Source organism: Giraffa tippelskirchi, chromosome 10 (genome assembly GCF_054371585.1).
Source record: "Giraffa tippelskirchi isolate mGirTip1 chromosome 10, T2T-mGirTip1v1.2.pri, whole genome shotgun sequence".
NCBI classification, from domain to species: Eukaryota; Metazoa; Chordata; class Mammalia; order Artiodactyla; family Giraffidae; genus Giraffa; species Giraffa tippelskirchi.
In genome coordinates this window covers 26,161,396-26,180,888 of record NC_137284.1, presented here as the reverse complement: position 1 = coordinate 26,180,888, position 19,493 = coordinate 26,161,396, and the positions used below count along the sequence as shown (strand labels likewise).

Below are 19,493 nucleotides of genomic sequence, written 5' to 3'. Positions count from 1 at the left end.
ACATGAATGAATACAAAATCATTTAATCTTCTTTTATTTTTTAAAAAATAATTGATTGTTTTAAGTAAAAATCAAGTATTGTGGCAATAATAACATGCAGGATTAAAATTTATGACAATAACAAAGTTCCTTCTATGAGGAAGTTGAATTTCTCCTATACTTCTGAGTTTCATATAGTCTACCTTGTCAGTTGCTCTAATCATAGTCATTTTTTTAAAATGCAAATTTCAGGAAGGTAACTCTTACCGAAAGAAAAAACAAAACAGGAAAAGATAATTTGGAACTTGACTTGTCAAGGACCAATACAAATCTTAAGGTTTGTAAGACACTTAAGTGTGTTTTCTATAAATATTAATAAAAAGATTAGTCATCTAAACAGGTGACCTCGATTTGTTCCATCCACCAGAAATACAATTTGAATCCAAACTCGTATAACTGATGGGTTTTATATTTTTTTTTTTTTTTTTTTATAAATTTATTTATTTTACTTGGGGGCTAATTACTTTACAATATTGTAATAGTTTTTGCCATACATTGACAAGAATCAGCCATGGGTTTACATGTGTTCCCCTTCCCGAACCCCCCACCCACCTCCCTCCCCCTCCCATCCCTCTGGATCATCCCACTGCCCCGGCCCCGAGCCCTTGTCACATGCATCGAACATGGAATGGTGCTCTGTTTCACATATGACAATACACATGTCTCAATGCCATTCTCCCAGAACGTCCCACCCTCACCTTCTCCCTCAGAGTCCATAAAATTGTTCCATGCATCTGTGTCTCTCATTCTGTCCCGCATATAGGGTTATCGTTACCATCTTTCAGATTCCATATATATGCATTAGTATACTGTATTGTTGTTTTTCTTTCTGGCTTACTTCACTCTGTATAATGGGCTCCAGTTTCATCCATCTCAGTAGAACCGGTTCAAATGTATTTTTTTTAATGGCTGAGTAATATTCCATTGTGTATATGTACCACAGCTTCCTTATCCATTCATCTGCTGATGGACATCTAGGTTGCTTCCATGTCCTGGCTATTGTAAACAGTGCTGCGATGAACATTGGGGTACACGCGTCTCTTTCAATTCTGGTTTCCTCGGTGTATATGCCCAGCAGTGGGATTGCTGGGTCATATGGCAGTTCTATTCCCAGTTTTTTAAGGAATCTCCACACTGTTCTCCATAGTGGCTGTACTAGTTTGCATTCATTAATGCAACTTATTCATGGCTGAAATTTTAGAGTGGAAACTATGAGGTGTTTGTATGTGTCTGTGTGTTTGTATTGTAGAGGTGTGGTATTGCCAATATTAATTTGTAAAAGAGCTCTTTTTAACTGGCTTAAAGGAAATTAAGCACATATAAATACTCAGAAATACAAAGAAACTAATCCACATGAACTTCTGAATCACATGATCTCGAGTTAATAAATTAAATGAAATAGATTCAATTTTAGTGAATAAAAAGTTTCAGTTTGTCAGTTTAATTAATACAGATATCTCTTTAGGGTCATCAACATTAAGTATGATACTTTGTTGTACCTAGGTTTACTCGAAATAAAATAAGACCATATTATTCCTGCTACAAAATTTGTCAGCAAGAGAAATAACTTGATATGAAAGCTTTAAATAAATTAAAGGTAAATGAGATAGTTTAAGTGAACTCTTTAGGTATAATTATGTTTTGAGTATATCTGTCTAAAATCATTTCTCCAGATTTATTTGTAACTTGAAACTGCTTAGTTAAATTCAATGATGGGAATTCACTGAATATCCAGATCATTTCCAAATAAGAAACTGTAACATTACTGAACAAAAGCTTCCTTTTACAGAGAAACTAAAGATATTCAGGATTATTAATAAATATATTTGGTGCCACACTGAGATATTTTCTTTACAGAACACCTGTTTTAGAAATTACAATTAATATTCACAAGTTTGCCAATCTACAAATTGCTAATGTACATGTTCTAATTGCTTGCTCAGTTTTCATTAGAAACTAAGGTTTTTAAGGTTAAGATACAGATGGCTAACAAACACATGAAAAGATGCTCAACATCACTCATTATTAGAGAAATGCAAATCAAAACCACAATGAGGTACCATTTCACACCAGTCAGAATGGCTGCTATCCAAAAGTCTACAAGCAATAAATGCTGGAGAGGGTGTGGAGAAAAGGGAACCCTCTTACACTGTTGGTGGGAATGCAAACTAGTACAGCCACTATGGAGAACAGTGTGGAGATTCCTTAAAAAACTGGGAATAGAACTGCCATATGACCCAGCAATCCCACCGCTGGGCATACACACTGAGGAAACCAGAATTGAAAGAGACGCGTGTACCCCAATGTTCATCGCAGCACTGTTTACAATAGCCAGGACATGGAAGCAACCTAGATGTCCATCAGCAGACGAATGGATAAGGAAGCTGTGGTACATATACACAATGGAATATTACTCAGCTATTAAAAAGAATACATTTGAATCAGTTCTATTGAGATGGATGAAACTGGAGCCCATTATACAGAGTGAAGTAAGCCAGAAAGAAAAACACCAATACAGCATACTAATGCATATATATGGAACTTGAAAGATGGTAACGATAACCCTGTATGCGAGACAGAATAAGAGACACAGATGCATAGAACAGTCTTATGGACTCTGAGGGACAAGGTGAGGGTGGAATGTTCTGAGAGAATAGCATTGAAACATGTATATTATCATATGTGAAACAGAACACCATTCCAGGTTCGATGCATGAGACAAATGCTCAGGGCTGGGGCAATGGGATGACCCAGAGGGATGGGATGGGGAGGGTGGTGGGAGAGGGGTTCAGGATGGGGAACACATGTAAACCCATGGCTGATTCATGTCAATGTATGGCAAAAACCACTACAATATTGTAAAGTAATTAGCCCTCAACTAAAATAAATAAATTTATTAAAAAAATAAATAAAAAAAAGAATCACAATTAAAGTATCTAATTAAAACTACTAAAAATTAATAAGGAAAACATCTTTATATATGCAAGGAAAAAGAAGGTATAAAGAATGGAAATGCATTTTGTTAAGGGAAAAGAAATGATTTTTGTCCTAAAGCTGTTTATTTCTAAAAGGGAAAGAAAATAAGGAACAAAATATGGATATAGAAAGTTGTAGAAGATTATTGTTAGACAATGCCTTAGAAAGGCATTCTATGTGTTGGTCAGGGCTGATAAAGAGTAGAATAAATTTAACTGAGTAAATGAATTTTAAGTTGAAAGGTAAAATGTTACAAAACCTGAATTTGGCTTTCTCTCTATTAAGGAGACAAAGTTTTTGGAAAATATTGATCTTCTTTTGTAACTAATTGTAAAGTTTCTTTACCTTTAATCAGTAATCTGTTACGAATTGCAACATTTGCTTCTTGAAATCTTTTATTGTCACTTTGGTTAAGTGAATAAGTATTGTTCTACAGTGACATATGACCCTATAATATTTGATCAAATGTTTTGAAAAATTTTTGATATTTTTGACAAGCTTTCCAAATTTCAAATTCTAATCAAAGTTCTTTTGACCTCTAGCTAACTTTGGGATACTTCAGAGAGAACATCTGAAAAATCTGATGAATAGAAATATTAAACAAATTAGAGTTACTTTGTACATGAAATTATAAGTGAGCATTATCAAATGAGTCATGATAAAATTTAGTTTATGTTGTAAGGGTAAATGTTTTTAACATAGATATTCTGGATATTATGGACCTCCTAAAAATCTAATATGTCTAAGCAAAATATTAACAGCCATAATTCTAGTAATTATACTGAATTTTGTAACTCATAGTAGTAACCAAGTTTCTTTGTCAACTGCATTGTAATCAGATCTTCAATCATGTCTTTTAAACTCTTTTGTCATTTATAGACAGTCACTGTTCTACTCTGATTCTCTTGCAATAAGCACTTCATATTCAAAAGGATTCATAGAAAGCATTTTTTGACAAGTGCAGTTTTCTGATAACTTTTAGACCATAGCAATTAACTGGGTAAAAAAATTAAATAATTTTAAAGAACCACTTGGTGACTTCATAAAGCTGTTAAGAGAAGGTTAAGATCAAGAACCCAGTATGCTGGCATCAAGTTTCCAATGATATGTCCATTTGGCTGTGATATTTGTTAACTCATACCTTAATTCATTTAAGTAGATACTCAGGTGATTCTTACACCTATTACATTTGAGAAGCATTCACTCTAAATATTTATGAATATTTCAAACATTACTGCTACTCTTGGATGGAAAAATGCATCCAACGCACCAGAAAATAATGGACATCTCAACTAATGCTGCATTCATGCGGCTCAATTCTAAAACACAGTGATAAATTTCACGTTCTGCCCTCTCTACTGGAGTAGTACTGAGAGACACTTATAGAAATGCGTGCTGACATCAACTTGAAAACTTGGTTTTAATTTCTTGGAAATCAGAGTCCCTCCTCACAAAAGAGATAACATAAACTATCTCGAGTCATGTCACTCAGTTATACAGGGTCAGCCAACTGGGAGCCACAAAGAGTTTGGCAGGCTATAGCCAAACTTTTCCATCCCTCTTCCATGTGCTACCCTCAGCAGGTGTTTCCTGAGTTCAAGACCTGGTCCTAGTGGAGCCTCTGGAGGTATGGGTGGGGAGTTACCTCAGAGGGGCGGGGGCTAGCTTCAGGGGCGGGGTCGAGGCGGGGCCGGAGTGGAGCCTGGCATCAGTGGGGCGGAGCCGAGCCCAGGAGGAATGATGGGGTGTGGGCGGAGCCGCGGGCGGGGCGTGGGTGTGGGCGGAGCCGCAGGCGGGGTGGGGCGTTGCGGCAGAGGGGCGGGGCACCGAGCCGCCCGGCGGGGGCGGAGCGAGCGCCGCAGACCTGCGACCCGCGTTTGATCGCGCAGTTCTCACTGCCCGGTTTGGGCGGACTGCGGAGCAGACCCCCGGCCGAGATCCCCATGGGGCTGTGTTTACCCTGTCCCATCGAGGCCGCGCCTCCCTCGCCGGACCTGGTGAGTAAGGCTGCCTGCCCGCTTCCCCGCGTCAGCCCGCCGGCGCCGCGCGCACCTGTTCCTGGAGGGGCGCTCCGGGAGGCCCGAGCTGCGGCCCCGGGACGGGCCGTTGGACGCGGCGGCGCGGGCCGGAGAGCCGCCGGTGGGGACCCAGCTGGCAGAGACGGGTGGCTGCGCCCCGAGGGACTTCGACGTCCTGCCTGCGGGATTTGGGGGCTGCTTCCGCGTCCGTCTCTCTCCCTCTGAAGGCGGCTCCGGTGTCTCTTCACCTTTCGCCGCCGGCAAAATCGGGAGTTCTTAGGACGCAGGCGCACGCGGACGGTGCGCTGTGGGGACCACTCCTGGAGATGCTGTAGATGAAGTTAATATGTGAAAAGACATCCCTCTTTCTCCGTGAACTGAGGCGTTTCATCTTGTAGGAGATGTGCATTTTTATGTGTCTGTACCAGCTGTTTAAAGAAGGTGCTCAATAAAGTCTCGTATATTTCTTTTTATTAGATATTGTATTAATGACTTTCTCTTTAGTATTTATCTAAGTTCTATTTTAAAAAGCATTTTGTGTAGTACAGAGTATACAATTTGTAAGGTTTAGCAAATTTAGCTGTTTGCACGTTTAGCAAATAAAAATACAAGGCGCCCTGAAATTTGAATTTTCAGCTTAACGAGAAATGCATCTTAAAAATATGTCGATTTGTCCCCATGCAATGTTGGGGACATACTTGTACTAGAAAGTATTCGTTATTTATCTGAATAATTGCAGATGTATCTAGGTGGTTTGTGATATAGTACATTTATACTTTTTGTAGCTTTCTATTTTTAACAGCCTTTTTACTTTAATAATCCTTACAGGAAATTGCTAACAGAAAACCTAAATTCCTCTCTTCTATTAATATTTGGCTAAAAATTCGTTGAAGGAAATGAGTTGTTTAGGGAAGTACATTAACTCTTCAGCTATTTGATCTTAAGTACTAAAAATGACCTGGAAGTTGATATGATAAAATTCACGTTGTCTTTCTTGCTACTGTTGCTTTTAAGTGTTCTTAATTTTCTTTATCTGGCTGTTGATAAAAAACTAATGTGCCAGCAGTTGTTAAGCCCTCCCCGCCACCCCCAGAGATAACCACATGGCAGAATACTTGAATGTCACTTTATCTTTGAGGCTTTTCTTCACCACTCTAAATAAAATAGATCCTCCACTCTAGCATCCACCCATCCTTCCATTTTAACCATACTCGTCTTTGTATTTCCCAGAAGCACTTCTTCAGTCTAATAAATGTATGTTTATTTGATTATATATGACTGTTTGTCCTCATTGGAATGTAAATTCCATGTGGGTGGAAATATTTCCCTGTATTATTTCACTGCTGTATTCTCAGCACTGGGAATAGTTCCTAGGTATGATCGTTGCTCATTAAGTATCCAAAGAATGAATAAGTGAATGAATGAATATTTTGTGGAAAATGAAATTATTAGCACAGCTCCCAAGAGAATGCTGCTTACTGGCTTATATATTTAAATAACTTATAACTTGTGATTAATCCAGGTAGAAAAATAATATGCATGATGTCCCAACATGGAACAGTATATCTCAAATATCCTTCAGTCCTTCTTGTCCTACACAATGAGATTCATTCTCTTCATTCATGAACTTTTTCTGAAAATACCAGGCTGCCCCAAACTCCTTTTTAATTGGCAGTACCAACCATGTATTTCCCTGCTTGTATTGTTCAATGTCATTTGTTTTATTATTGCCCTGACTAGTTTGTTAACGCTTAAAAAAAAAAATAGATTATTTCATAGGCCAATCTGTGTATGTATGTATGAGATATAAAATGTGTATATATAGGTATAGATGTATGTCTCACCTTGTGTTGATACACTGATTGGGAGAATGAAATTCAGAAAGTAGAGTATTTTATAAATGTTATAAGTAATGGCATTCCTAGTGGGACGGTTGGGGCCAGTACTATTTTTATAAACTATTATATTACTGGTAAGATAAAGTATAAAATATCAAGGATCATGTTTGGTTTTGTTTAAAACCATATTTCTTACACATTTTTCCTAGGAAGAAAAAAGAGCAAAGCTTGCAGAGGCTGCGGAGAGAAGACAGAAGGAGGTGAGAGTAAAATAAAATTCGACCTTAGATGATTAAATTTGTGCTTTGTTCTCTGTAAATGTCTATTACTAGTAGTATTCTCTAATGAAAATGATATCTGATATCTCACAGATTTAAAGATAAACATTTTTCAGAATGATTTCTGTGTTTCAGTAAATTCATTGAAGCATTTATGTCATTTGTGTGTGTGCTCAGTCATGTCCACTTCTTTGTGACCCCATGGACTGTAGCCAGCCAATCTTCTCTGTCCATGAGATTGTCTCCACAAGAATCCTAGAGTGGGTTGCCATGGCCTCCTCCAGGGATTTGTTATTTAATGTATGACAATTATCATACACGTGTCTTCAGTTATGTGAGATGCTCCTTTAATAACATTGTTCCTTGAGATGAAATGACTGTGCCTTGTAAAGCACTGACAGATATGAAGTAATTTTAGGGGCAAAATGTGTATGGTTGCAAAATACCCAATGAAGAAATTGTAGTATGTTTTATGTAAAACTGTTTTAGAAATAGTCTAATTCTTTGTTGCCAAAAAGACAAACCCTCTCCCCTTTTGCCACACCGAAAGAAAAACCTGAAAGGCAAAAAGCAAAAGACACCTTCTGGACACAGAAAACTAATTTTTGTTGTTTTTCTACAATTTTGTTGTTTATCAACAATTTTCCTGAAGGCTGCATCTCGGGGTATTCTGAATGTTCAGTCTGTGGAAGAAAAGAGAAAGAAAAGGGAAAAAATAGAAAAAGAAATGGCTACATCTGGACCCCCACCAGAAGGTGGACTTAAAGTAAGTATTAAAATTTATTGAAGATTTGATTTACCTGGAGCTTTTGAATACTCAAGTAGCAATCCATTCAATAATTTCTTCGAGAAAATGATTATCAGAGAAATGTGAATTTAAAAGCATGAACAATATTGGAAGAAGTGTCAGTTTATTTGAACATTTCAACATTCATTGGAATAGATTTGTTTTCTTTTTCCCAAAATGAAAATAGACTTTTCTTGTTTATCTTAACCCTATATCTTAATACTTCATACTTATGTGTGTGTATGTATATGTGTGCTCAGTCATGTCCAACTGGTTGCAACCCCACAGACCGTAGCCCATCAGGCTCCTCTGTCAATGGAATATTCCAGGCAAGAACACTGGAGTGAGTTGCCATTTCCTCCTCCAGGGGATCTTCCCAACCCAGGGATTGAACCTGCGTCTCCTGCATTGGCGGGTGGGTTCTTTACCACTGGTGCCACCTGGAAAGCCCCCTATACTTATATAATTAATGACAATCTTAACTGTGTAGAAAACTTAAGCAATATGGAAGGGTACAAAGAAGAAAGTAAAAATCACCCAAATTCAGTATCATTTTGACATCATTTCCAATCTCATTTTATATGTCAATTTTATAAAATTGGGTTGTACTATAACCTGCTTCAAACTCTCTTAGTTTTTTTCACTAAATGAAATATAAGTTTCTGAATGACTTGAAGTCACATATAATGTTACAAAAAAGGATATTTTTTGTATAGTCAGAAGGTACTTATTTTACATGTTCTATGCTGGGAAAGATTGAGGGCAGGAGGAGAAGGGGATGACAGAGGATGAGACGGTTGGATGGCATCACCGACTCAATGGACATGGGTTTGGGTGGACTCCAGGAGTTTTTGATGGACAGGGAGGCCTGGCGTGCTGCGGTTCATGGGGTCGCAAAGAGTTGGACACAACGGAGCCACTTTCACTTCACCCTAACACATTTTACATCAGCTTTTGAACTCTTAAGAGAGAAAGGGGCTTCCATAATTAAAGCTGAAGTTTCCATGTGATGAAGCCTACAGATTAAAAATAAGTTAGGTCTTAGATTTCTTGTCCCTTCAGAAGTGCACAAAATGAGAGACATTATCAGTGTTAAATTCAGTACCTTTTTTTCTTTGACCACCTGCATTGCTCATCGAGAGCATACAGTGACGTTCAAAAGTTTTGGCGGCTCAGGGCTTCCCTGGTGGCTCAGCTGTTAAAGAATCCGCCTGCAATGCGGGAGAGCTGGGTTCGATCCATGGGTTCGATCCCTGGGTTGGGAAGATCCCCTGGAGAAGGGAAAGGCTACCCACTCCACTATTCTGGCCTGGAGAATTCCATGGATGGTATAGTCTGTGGGGTCGCAGAGAGTTGGACACCACTGAACAACTTTCACTTTCAGGGATAACAGAAAGGAAAATACAAGATAGTAACTTTAATCTTCAAACCCTTTGGCCTGGGGTCATTTAGAGGCCGCTCTCTGGCCTTGAGTGCCTGTGGTATAGCTAGATTCTTCCTAACCTGACTCCATAGTATGAGGAAAACAGGACCCTCTCTGTCTTCACACGCTCCACATATTCATCTGCTAACTGCCTCTTAAGCAAGGACAGTTGGCATTGGCAGTGCTTACTGTGTTCTGGAAAGGCAGCCTTATTTTATGAAGTCAGTGTGATGATGGCATCAGGACACAAACTAGCATCAGTTCAGGATATACCAGCAGAGGAGTTTTGGCAGATGCCATTGGCTCATGGACAACTTTCACAAAAGGCCGGACCTTGGATCTGACGTTGTACCAATCAGGATCTCTGAGAGTGGGGCTTGGCTGTCAGGACTTTTAAGCTTCCCCAAGGAGTCTGATGTCAAACCAGATTGAGAATCACTGCTCTAGTGTTGGTAATACTAGTCCTAAGGGCTATTTTGTTGAAAATAGAGTGCCATGGTAAAAAATGTTTAAAAATACTGAATGAAGTGAAAGTCATTCAGTCATGTCTGACTCTTTGCGACTCTTTACAGACTCTTTGGATTATATAGTCCATGGACTTTACAGCCTTTCCCTTCTCCAGGGGATCTTGCCAACCCAGGGATCAAACCCAGATCTCCTGCATTGCAGGCAGATTCCTTACCAGCTGAGCCACGAGGGAAGCCCCAAAACACTGAATATTATGTTATATATTGAATACCTTCCTTGGATATTAAAAAAAGCACAATACTTAAATCTGTAAGAAGTCCTAAAATAAAGGAAAGTAAGTTTACTTGAACTCGTCCTTAATTTTTAAACTTTATTTAAATAAAAATTTTTAAAAAGTATGTTATACCCGATAATGTTTCTTAATATACTTGGAAAACACTACTCTAGAGACTGGTAAATATGTCTAGTATTATCCCAGTGGCTTTTTCAGAACTTACTATTGCAAACTTTAATAAACTTGATTAAGCAGAATACCACGTGGAATAGTTTCTCAAGTTGAGACAGTCAAAGACTGTGTGTCTGTGTTAGTCGCTCACTTGTGTCCGACTCTGCAACCCCACGGACTTCTCCGTCCATAGGATTCTCAAGGCAACGATACTGGAGTACAGGTTGCCATTTCCTTCTCCAGGCAAAGATTTTGCCAGACCATTATTGAATAATTTCTACCACTTCTTCACACTCCCCTGCCTCAAACAAGAATTCCAATTCCTTTATTTTTACTTTGTAGTTTCATTGTTTTTATTTTGGCTTGTGATGTTTTGTTTTACTGATTATCAGGTATTTGGGACCTAGCTACCCCTCGTTAACCTATCGAGATATTTTCTTTCTTTCTCTGTGTATACCATCACGTATTTTATTTCAGACTTTTGACTATAGTGTAAGATTTTACTAGTCACTGGTCCTCACAAAGATCACTTTACATTTGTATAGCCCAAATTCCTCTTTTACCTGTTTGTTCACTAGAATATTGTAACATAACTTTTTAAATAAAATTTACTTTCCTCTATATTTTTATCTTTTCTAGTGGACAGTTTCATAAAGCATAGCATGAATGGAAGAGTCTACTGCCAGTAACTAATATCTGCAATCAAGTGGACATCCTCAATTTAATTTCTTCTCTTTGAATAAATGAAGATTCAGACCTTGTAATTTTAGTGCTCTCAAGTGCAGTGCTTTTTCAAAATTGAATATTGAAAATGCTTTTGATTGTTAGAGTTAGAAAATGGCCAAACCTTTCATTAAATTCTTATTTTCCCTACCTTTGCTCTTCTGCAGATGGTGGGTAATTTGCCACTTTTTAGTAGTTAAAACATGGACCTAAATAGTGAATATATATTTGTATATTGCATGGAAAAATTCTGCATATGTCTCAGATATTTAAAATTGCACTTGTATTTTCCCTCCTTTATGAAATGATCTAGCTTTTTATAATTTGCCGCTTAACCTTATATCTCATTATTTCATTATATGTGAAGACTTTTGCTTAAACTTGTGGACTTAGTGCCTTTTAAACTGATCATCAGGGAAAATCTTGAAAAATCATTTGAAGGGCTTATATGAAGGAACACTGTAAATTTTTATAACTTACTAAGAAATTAATATTTATTTCTAGAGAACATAAAATATCTCCTAATTTCTATTTCTGTAGCTTATAAAATTAACATACTCTCTTTTACATTATAATAAAGTTTTTTTTTGCTTGCTGAATTTAAAATTATATGTTAGGGATGTCATCAGAGGGCAGTGATGTACAATATACAGTATTGGATTCAACTCTATAAAGATCTTTGTAGTAATTGAATGAGTTAAACTAAGAATGGATGGGTTATACTTAGTGCGAATGTGTTTGTCCAAATTTTATAGGTGTTTTTATTCCTTTTTATTTATTAACGAATGCTTATAAGATTTTTACAGATGTGAAATTGCCAAGGCCAGTATGAATGTATGAAAGAAATATGTAAGTATTGTATTTAAAAAGGTCTACTTTAAACATAAAAATATTGCAGGGTACTTCTGTGTGATGCCTTGCCATAAACTTTTTAGATTTTTGTTCATTGGTAACATTTATTATAGCAATTTTGGTCTTTTGAGTTTCTTGATATATAATCTAAAACAGAAGAATTACTCTATATTTTAATTTAGTTGCTCTTCTGGATGACAGGGCCACAGTCTGAGCCCTAAATTAGAATTTTCAGGTATTAAATGAAATAAGGATTGTAGATTAAAGAGACCAACTCACCTAATCTACAGAAAGGAAACTGAACTACTGTCTTGCTCATCCCTCCCACAAGTCTTGTGTTATATTGCAGTATATGATGTATTTTAATTTTAAAGACTTCGAACTACAATTTAGATCTCTTGACTCCTCAATTGGAAAAATCACTTTCTTCGATTATGGAAGAAAATATTCTGTGACTATCCAGGCAAGATATGTAGTTATAGACAGGTTCAATTTTCTTCATCCTTTAGAGAATTGGTGGTATGTTTGTTCAGAAAGGATAGTGAAGTCATTGGATTGTATTTTAGAAATAAAATTCTTGACTTGATGAACATGATTAATTTTTTTCAAGGCAGAAAGGAGAAAAGAACATTAATAGATGAATGGGTATGGAACCAGAGTATATAATTCCTAGAATGGGTGCATCCTTCCTTCTGTTTTAATATAGAAAAGACAGTTTTATCAGTGTTACAGCTTATAGTTTGGGTGAGTGTAGACAAAAGGCTTACATCTTGGGGATAATGCCCTATTTCTAATAGCAGTTTATATCCAAATAGCATGCTCATTTACTGTTGAACCAAGAATGCTGTGCTGGTGAATTGCCTTCTAGTAACAGTGGATATGCCCTTCCAATCAACCATGGCCTGCCTCCTTGGGTTTAATCAACTGTCCCCAAAACCACATGGGTTGCATGGCTTAAGGGGTGATACTCAGATATTAGGAATAGCATTAGGAAGGGGAAGGAAAAACAGGAGACTGGATGCCTGATAGGAAACCAGTAAGTGACTACTTAAAAAAAAAATGTACACACACACATTCTCAAGGAATCTTCCTCAAAGTTATAAATCAGTTTCTGATGAAACCTTAGCTTAGAGCCAATTTCCCATAATTGATAATTTAAATAGGAAAGCATTATAATGCTCAATATGTCACCCAAACTCCCCAACCAAATTACTAAAATTAAACAGTAAAATGCTTATATGTATTGATAACTATCACATTAAGATATTAAGTGCTTAAACCACTGCTTGTTGATTCTAATCATCAAACTATTAATATGGCTGATAACAAAAAGTTGTGTATTACCACACAGCCCCTTTGTTGACATGCTGCATGTTTTTTAAAACATCTGTATGTGATATGTTTGTTTCACTGGTTGTATTTGGAATGTAATTAATACTTTTCCCACACGTGGATTTGTTATGAATGCCATATTGGCTTACAGGGTACAAATATACATTTTCCTAAACAAAAAACTGGCTTTGGCCATTTCTGTTGAACAAATTTTTTTATTTTTACTACATCTTAAATCATTTATAGGTTGGCATGTTTCTTTTCCTATACTCTAAAAAAGAAATGCAATTATTTGTCTCCTGTTTTTTAGAGAAATGCTAACTTCATAGTGAGTCTGTATATATACATATATGAAGTATAATCCCAACTTTGCACAGAATGAAGCAACACGCCTGCAGCTAAGAGGTGGCATGGGTAAGATTTTTGTTCATCATTTTTTAATGCTACTGTCAGGCCATTTCTGCAAGCTATGGATCTATTATCCCACCTAAGCTAGGACAAACAGACTTTAAATTACAGAGGAAGTGATGCTTGGCAAAGATATGGGCCCAGTATGTTGGTAATGTGAATTCCAATATTTGTTTAGTATTTCCAATAGTATTCTGCTAGCAATATGCAAAGCCTTGTGGCATTTGGATAAGGAGAGAAAAGAGTTCCTGTTATATGAATAACTTTAGCTTTTACAGAGGATTATGACCAAAAGCAATTTAATACACCTTAAATGATATCTTATTTCTACATGGAAAGTAGTTATAGAATCTTAATCAAGTTCTATGAGAATAAAATATACTTACTATTTATAAAAGAAAAATGAGAAAAGTTTTAAAAAAAGCTTTCCTAGGCTTTTATTCTTGAACTTCACTCTGGCATGCAGAGTTTAAAGGTTTCTCAGATTTTTATTTTGCGTTAAGTAAAGATAGAAGATGTATATGGCTGGACACATATGTATAAACTTAGCAGCATTGTTAATAATAAAATAGAGTATTTTGTAAAAAAAAGTAAATGTTCTAGCTATCATCTTTAGTAACCTCAGATATGCAGATGACACCACCTTTATGGCAGAAAGTGAAGAAGAACTAAAGAGCCTCTTGATGAAAATGAAAGAAGAGAGTGAAAAAGTTGGCTTAAAGCTCAACGTTCAGAAAACTAAGATCATGGCATCTGGTCCCATCACTTCGTGGGAAATAGATGGGGAAACAGTGGAAACAGTGTCAGACTTTATTTTTTGGGGCTCCAAAATCACTGCTGGTGGTGATTGCAGTCATGAAATTAAAAGACGCTTACTCCTTGGAAGGAAGGTTATGACCAACCTAGATAGCATATTTAAAAGCATAGACATTACTTTGCCAACAAAGGTCCGTCTAGTCAAGGCTATGGTTTTTCCAGTGGTCATGTATGGATGTGAGAGTTGGATGGTGAAGAAAGCTGAGCACCGAAGAATAGATACTTTTGAACCGTGGTGTTGGAGAAGACTCTTGAGAGTCCCTTGGACTGCAAGAAGATCCAACCAGTCCATCCTAAAGGAGATCAGTCCTGAATATTCATTGGAAGGACTGATGTTGAAGCTGAAACTCCAATAGTTTGGCCATCTGATGCAAAGAGTTGACTCATTGGAAAAGACCCTAATGCTGGGAAGGATTGGGGGCAGGAGGAGAAGGGGACGACAGAAGATGAGATGGTTGGATGGCATCACCGACTCGATGGACATGGGTTTGGGTAAACTCCGGGAATTGGTGATGGACAGGGAGGCCTGGCGTGCTGCAATTCATGGGGTCACAAAGAGTCGGACACAACTGAGCGACTGAACTGACTGACTGACTTCAAAAGAATTGGCCATAAGCTATGAATTTTCCTTTTCTGCTCCAACAATTCCAGTTATTTTCACTGGTAGCTCAGATGGTAAAGCATCTGCCTACAATGTGGGAGACCCGGGTTCGATCCCTGGGTCGGGAAGATTCCCTGGAGAAGGAAATGGCAACCCACTCCAGTATTCTTGCCTGGAAAATCCCATGGACTGAGGAACCTGGTAGGCTACAGTCCACGGGGTCGCAAAGAGGCAGACACGACTGAGCGACTTCACTTTCACTTTCTTAGAAGAAAAGGTAACTCTTGTTGGTTTTCATTTAAATAATATCTGCATAAACAGATCAGTAAAAGGTAGGTAGACATGTATGCCTATGTGAGTTGATATTTAAGATGATTCCTTGGACATCTCCAAGCAAGCATCTCAAATTCCCATGATAAATGTATTTGCTTTAAGTTGATTGAATTGTGGTACAGTTTTCTCTGATTTTCTCAAAAGCCACTGACACAATCAATTTGCATTTATAGCAGACTTTGAAACTAATGTGTTTAGTGGGGTAGCAAAATGCAAATCATTCTATGCTGTGCTGTGCTAAGTCGCTTCAGTTGTGTCTGACTTGCAACCCCACAGACTGTAGACCACCAGGCTCCTCTGTCCATGGGAATTCTACAGGCAGGAATACTGGAGTGGGTTGCCATGCCCTCCTCTAGGGGATCTTCCAAACCCAGGGATCGAGCCCAGGTCTCCCACATTGCAGGCAGACTCTTTACTGTCTGAGCCACCAGGGAAGCTCAAGAATACTGGAGTGGGTGGCCTATCCCTTGTCCAGGGGATCTTCCCAACCCAGAAATCAAACTAGGGTCTCCTGCATTGCAGGCAGATTCTTTACCAGCTAAGCTACCAGGAAAGTCCAAATCATTATATAGAAAAAGTCAATTCTGTCTTTATAATACAAGCAATGAATAATCTTGAGGCTTCCCAGGTGGTGCTAGTGGTGAAGAACCCACTGCAATACAGGAAACATAATGAGACCAGGTTTGATCCCCGGGTAGGGAAGATTCCTCTGGAGGAGGGGCTGGCAACCCACTCCAGTATTCTTGCCTAGAGAATCCCATGGACAGAGGAGCCTGGCAGGCTACGATCCATAGGGTCGTAAAGAGTCAGACATGACTGAAGCAACTTAGCACACAAGAACAGTGAACAATCTGAATCTTAAAACATTGTAAATCATACAATATCATCACATAGGATAAAAATACTTAGGAAAAAGAAAACGAAAAGATCTGAATTAGAAAACTACAAATACTGCTGAGAATTTTTTTTAAAAATATATGAATGGTGAGAGCATTGCATGTTCATGGATTGAGTGACAGTTCTGTCAAGATGGTGTTCTCAAATTGATCAATAAATGAAACATCCCAGCAAGCTCTTTCAGAGAAATTAATGAATTGATCTAAAATTCATATGGAAAGTGCAAGATTTATGATAGCCAAGACAATTTTGATAAAAGGATCTAGTGATTTTTCACTAAGAAGTCAATGAGTAAGAACCATCTACACTTAGTCATTTCCTTCTGAATATAGTCGCATTTCTCCAGATTCTTTTTCAGTGCCATTCGGCTAGCAACTAGACTCCAATGTCAGTTGGGACTGTGTTCTTAGCCTCTTAAAAAGACCACTGTAGATGTGTAGACAGAATAATGCCACCTTCCCCAGAAGATGGGACCCATCCTAATTCCTGGAATCTGGGACTATGTTACATAACACAGCAAAAGGTATTTTGTAGATGTGATTCAGTTAATGACATTAAAATGGGGAGATTATATTGGATTATCCAGGTGGACCAATCTAACCATGTCTGTGTGCTCAGTTGTGTCCCAACTCTCTGCGACCCCATGGACTGTAGCCCACCAAACTCCTGTGTCTATGGGATTCTCCAGGCAAGAATACTGGAGTGGGTAGCTGTTCCCTTCTCCAGGGGGGTCTTCCCAAACCAGAGATCAAACCCAGGTCTCCTGCATTGCAAGCAGATTCTTTACAGTCTGTTGTTTTAAAAAGGTTGTGTCTGCTTTGATTAAATCATTCATGTGACAGAGATACTTCTTCCCTGGCTTTCTGAAGCAAGAAAGGTAGATTTTGTTGTTGTTGAGATATGAAGAAATGACAAATTAACTCTGCCTATTCAGGGCAGCACTCAAAGGACTCTTTATAAAATCTAGACTTTCTGCTAAGAGAACAAACACAACCACCACTCAGCTGCCCAAAGTGAAGAAGTACTAAGTAACCGTAATTAAATTCTTCCTGTAATTCCCTGGGGAAGTTGCTCTTTGCAGATCTTTATTTCAGAATGAAGCATTGATAATGGAGACAGGGGAAATTTTTCAACATTTATCTTTTTAATTCTTGAATCAGTGAGGACAATATCTTGCTGTTTATGGGTACAAAACAGCCCTGTCCTAGGTATACAAGGGTATACATAAGTCTGTAACATCATTAGCTACAGTAAAATTACTAGACAGCACAGCAAAGTAGGGTTAACTAAAGATACATTTTAATAAGAAAATGCTTTGAAATAACATGAAGTCAATGGACATTTGACTGTACAGTTTATTCTGTCAAAATATAAATGTATGTCAGCTTATGTGTGTGAATTACAGTTTCAACACAGCCCCATGCCTAGGATTGTGTGAAACAACTCATGAGCCATTCTCTAAGGGGTGTTGTGAAAACTTCCAAAAGTACCCCTGATATTTGGTCAGAGCTAAGGGATAAACTTTAAGGCAATCTTCCAAGTGAATGTAAACTTTTCTAAAGTGGCCTTTCCAGTAAAGGATTACTGTCGTAAATACTCTGTACTTTATAGAGCTGTTGGATATTTTTAGTAGCATGTCATCACACTAATTGTCACTTTTTAAAAATCAGCTTTAAAATCCTGCAATTATAACTTTTTAAAAAATGTCTGGGGTGCTTTTATTCTGTAGACTGCAGGCAGGCACTTTCTGTTGATTTTACTGTAAATCCTATTTTCTTCTAATAATTTTTATCTTTAGCTAGAATTATATTGCTAAGATTGTGTTCTAAATACTGTGTTCATATATTGAGAAATAATAATTTGCCTACAATTTGTCTAATCTAAGTTGAAAATTTCTTTTTAGAGATCATTTTCTACAGAAGCATTCAAAATAAATAGTGCTACTCTTTGAGCATGTTTCAGCATGATGACATTTTTCTGTCTTTTTCCAAAGTAATTTGTAGATCATGTGAACTAAACTGACTACTGGAGATGTAGATACAGGCCATTATGAGAGTCCCCTCGTAGTGACCACCTAGTTTCACTTAATTTCCTTCTTAGCCTTATAATTGGCAGAGACCACCAGGTAATTATCTGGATTCATGTCCTTAAGGGTTGGAGATTTGCTCTGGATGGGGGATGTCTTGCCATCCACACGGGATATCTGCAGCATCCGGCAGGGGTCGTGTTTCAACAAATACCCTGCAAAAGTTTCCCATCCTCCTCCCACGCGGACCATAACATGCTTGTTGTGCAGCATCTGGGGAATGAAAAGAGAGTGAATGAGTGAAATTCTGAGAATTCCTGCAGTATCTCAAATCAGCTTCCAGCTCTAGCGTTGTTACTGTTTTCTGTTTTGTTTTTCAAGCCCCCATTGTTCTTCCACTTCTTGTGCCGTGTCTGAGTCAGCATAGAGTTTATGAGAGAAGCTTTGTCTTTTCCATGCACGTGGATCATGCACGGTTCGCATCCCTGGGTTGCAGCTTTGCCCTGCTATGAGAATCACTAGGTACAATCCCCTGTTGGTTCAGTGAGTCTAGAGGCTCCTCGCTGACACCTGAGGCTGCATCACAGGCTCCTCATTGTCCCATTTCCTGCTTGCTGCCTCAGATAAGAGCTCCATTCTCCCCACTTGGTTATTCCCCTCTGAGCCAGGACTTAAAAGACCATGGAAATGCCTGCTGTGAAATATATAGAATATAGAATTGGAATAAAGAATACAGATATATACGTGTGTGTGTTAGTCACTCAGTCGTGTCCGACTCTGTGACCCCATGGACTGTAGCTCGCCAGGCTCTGCTGTCCATGGGATTCTCCAGGCAAGAATTCTGGAGCAGGTTGCCATTGCCTTCTCCAAGATCTACACATATATGTATGTATTTATATATGTAAATTTATGTGTGTATATTTACAAATATATATGGATTCCTGGGTGGCTCAGTGGTAAAGAATTCACCTGCCAGTGCAGGAGATGTAGGAGGCATGGGATCGATCCCTGGGTCAGGAAGATGAGGAAATGGCTACCCACTCCAGTATTCTTGCCTGGAAAATTCCATGGACAGAGGAGCCTGGCAGGCTACAGTCCATAGGATCGCAAAGAATCAGACACAACTGAGTGACTGAGCGAGCACACACGTATGCACAAATATATATATATATACACACACACACATATAAATATATATGCATACATTTCACAGTGATTTGATTATACATATAT

The 19,493-nt window shown here is 38.1% G+C and overlaps 2 protein-coding genes and 1 long non-coding RNA gene across 7 annotated transcripts in view; 2 read left to right on the top strand and 1 right to left on the bottom strand.

Moving 5' to 3' along the window:
* The first annotated feature begins 4,827 nt into the window (after positions 1-4,827).
* On the top strand, positions 4,828-11,036 carry SVIP (small VCP interacting protein). The gene is made up of 4 exons (XM_081536573.1): positions 4,828-5,012; positions 7,081-7,131; positions 7,802-7,915; positions 10,912-11,036. Exons 1-4 carry the CDS (start codon positions 4,959-4,961, stop codon positions 10,924-10,926), a joined length of 234 nt encoding a protein of 77 aa, XP_081392699.1. The 5' UTR covers positions 4,828-4,958; the 3' UTR covers positions 10,927-11,036.
* A 3,819-nt stretch (positions 11,037-14,855) lies between these two features.
* Positions 14,856-18,198, top strand: LOC145524419 (uncharacterized). Its single transcript, XR_014067490.1, has 2 exons — positions 14,856-15,078; positions 15,725-18,198. It is a non-coding gene; the product is annotated as an uncharacterized LOC145524419 (long non-coding RNA).
* Positions 17,360-19,493, bottom strand: part of GAS2 (growth arrest specific 2) — a 168,464-nt gene continuing 166,330 nt past the window's right edge. For all 5 annotated transcript variants that reach the window (XM_081536568.1, XM_081536571.1, XM_081536570.1 and 2 more), the window contains one exon: positions 17,360-18,533. In XM_081536568.1, the coding sequence (XP_081392694.1) occupies positions 18,315-18,533 (219 nt within the window). In that variant the 3' untranslated portion in view covers positions 17,360-18,314. The remainder of the gene's footprint in view (positions 18,534-19,493) is intronic.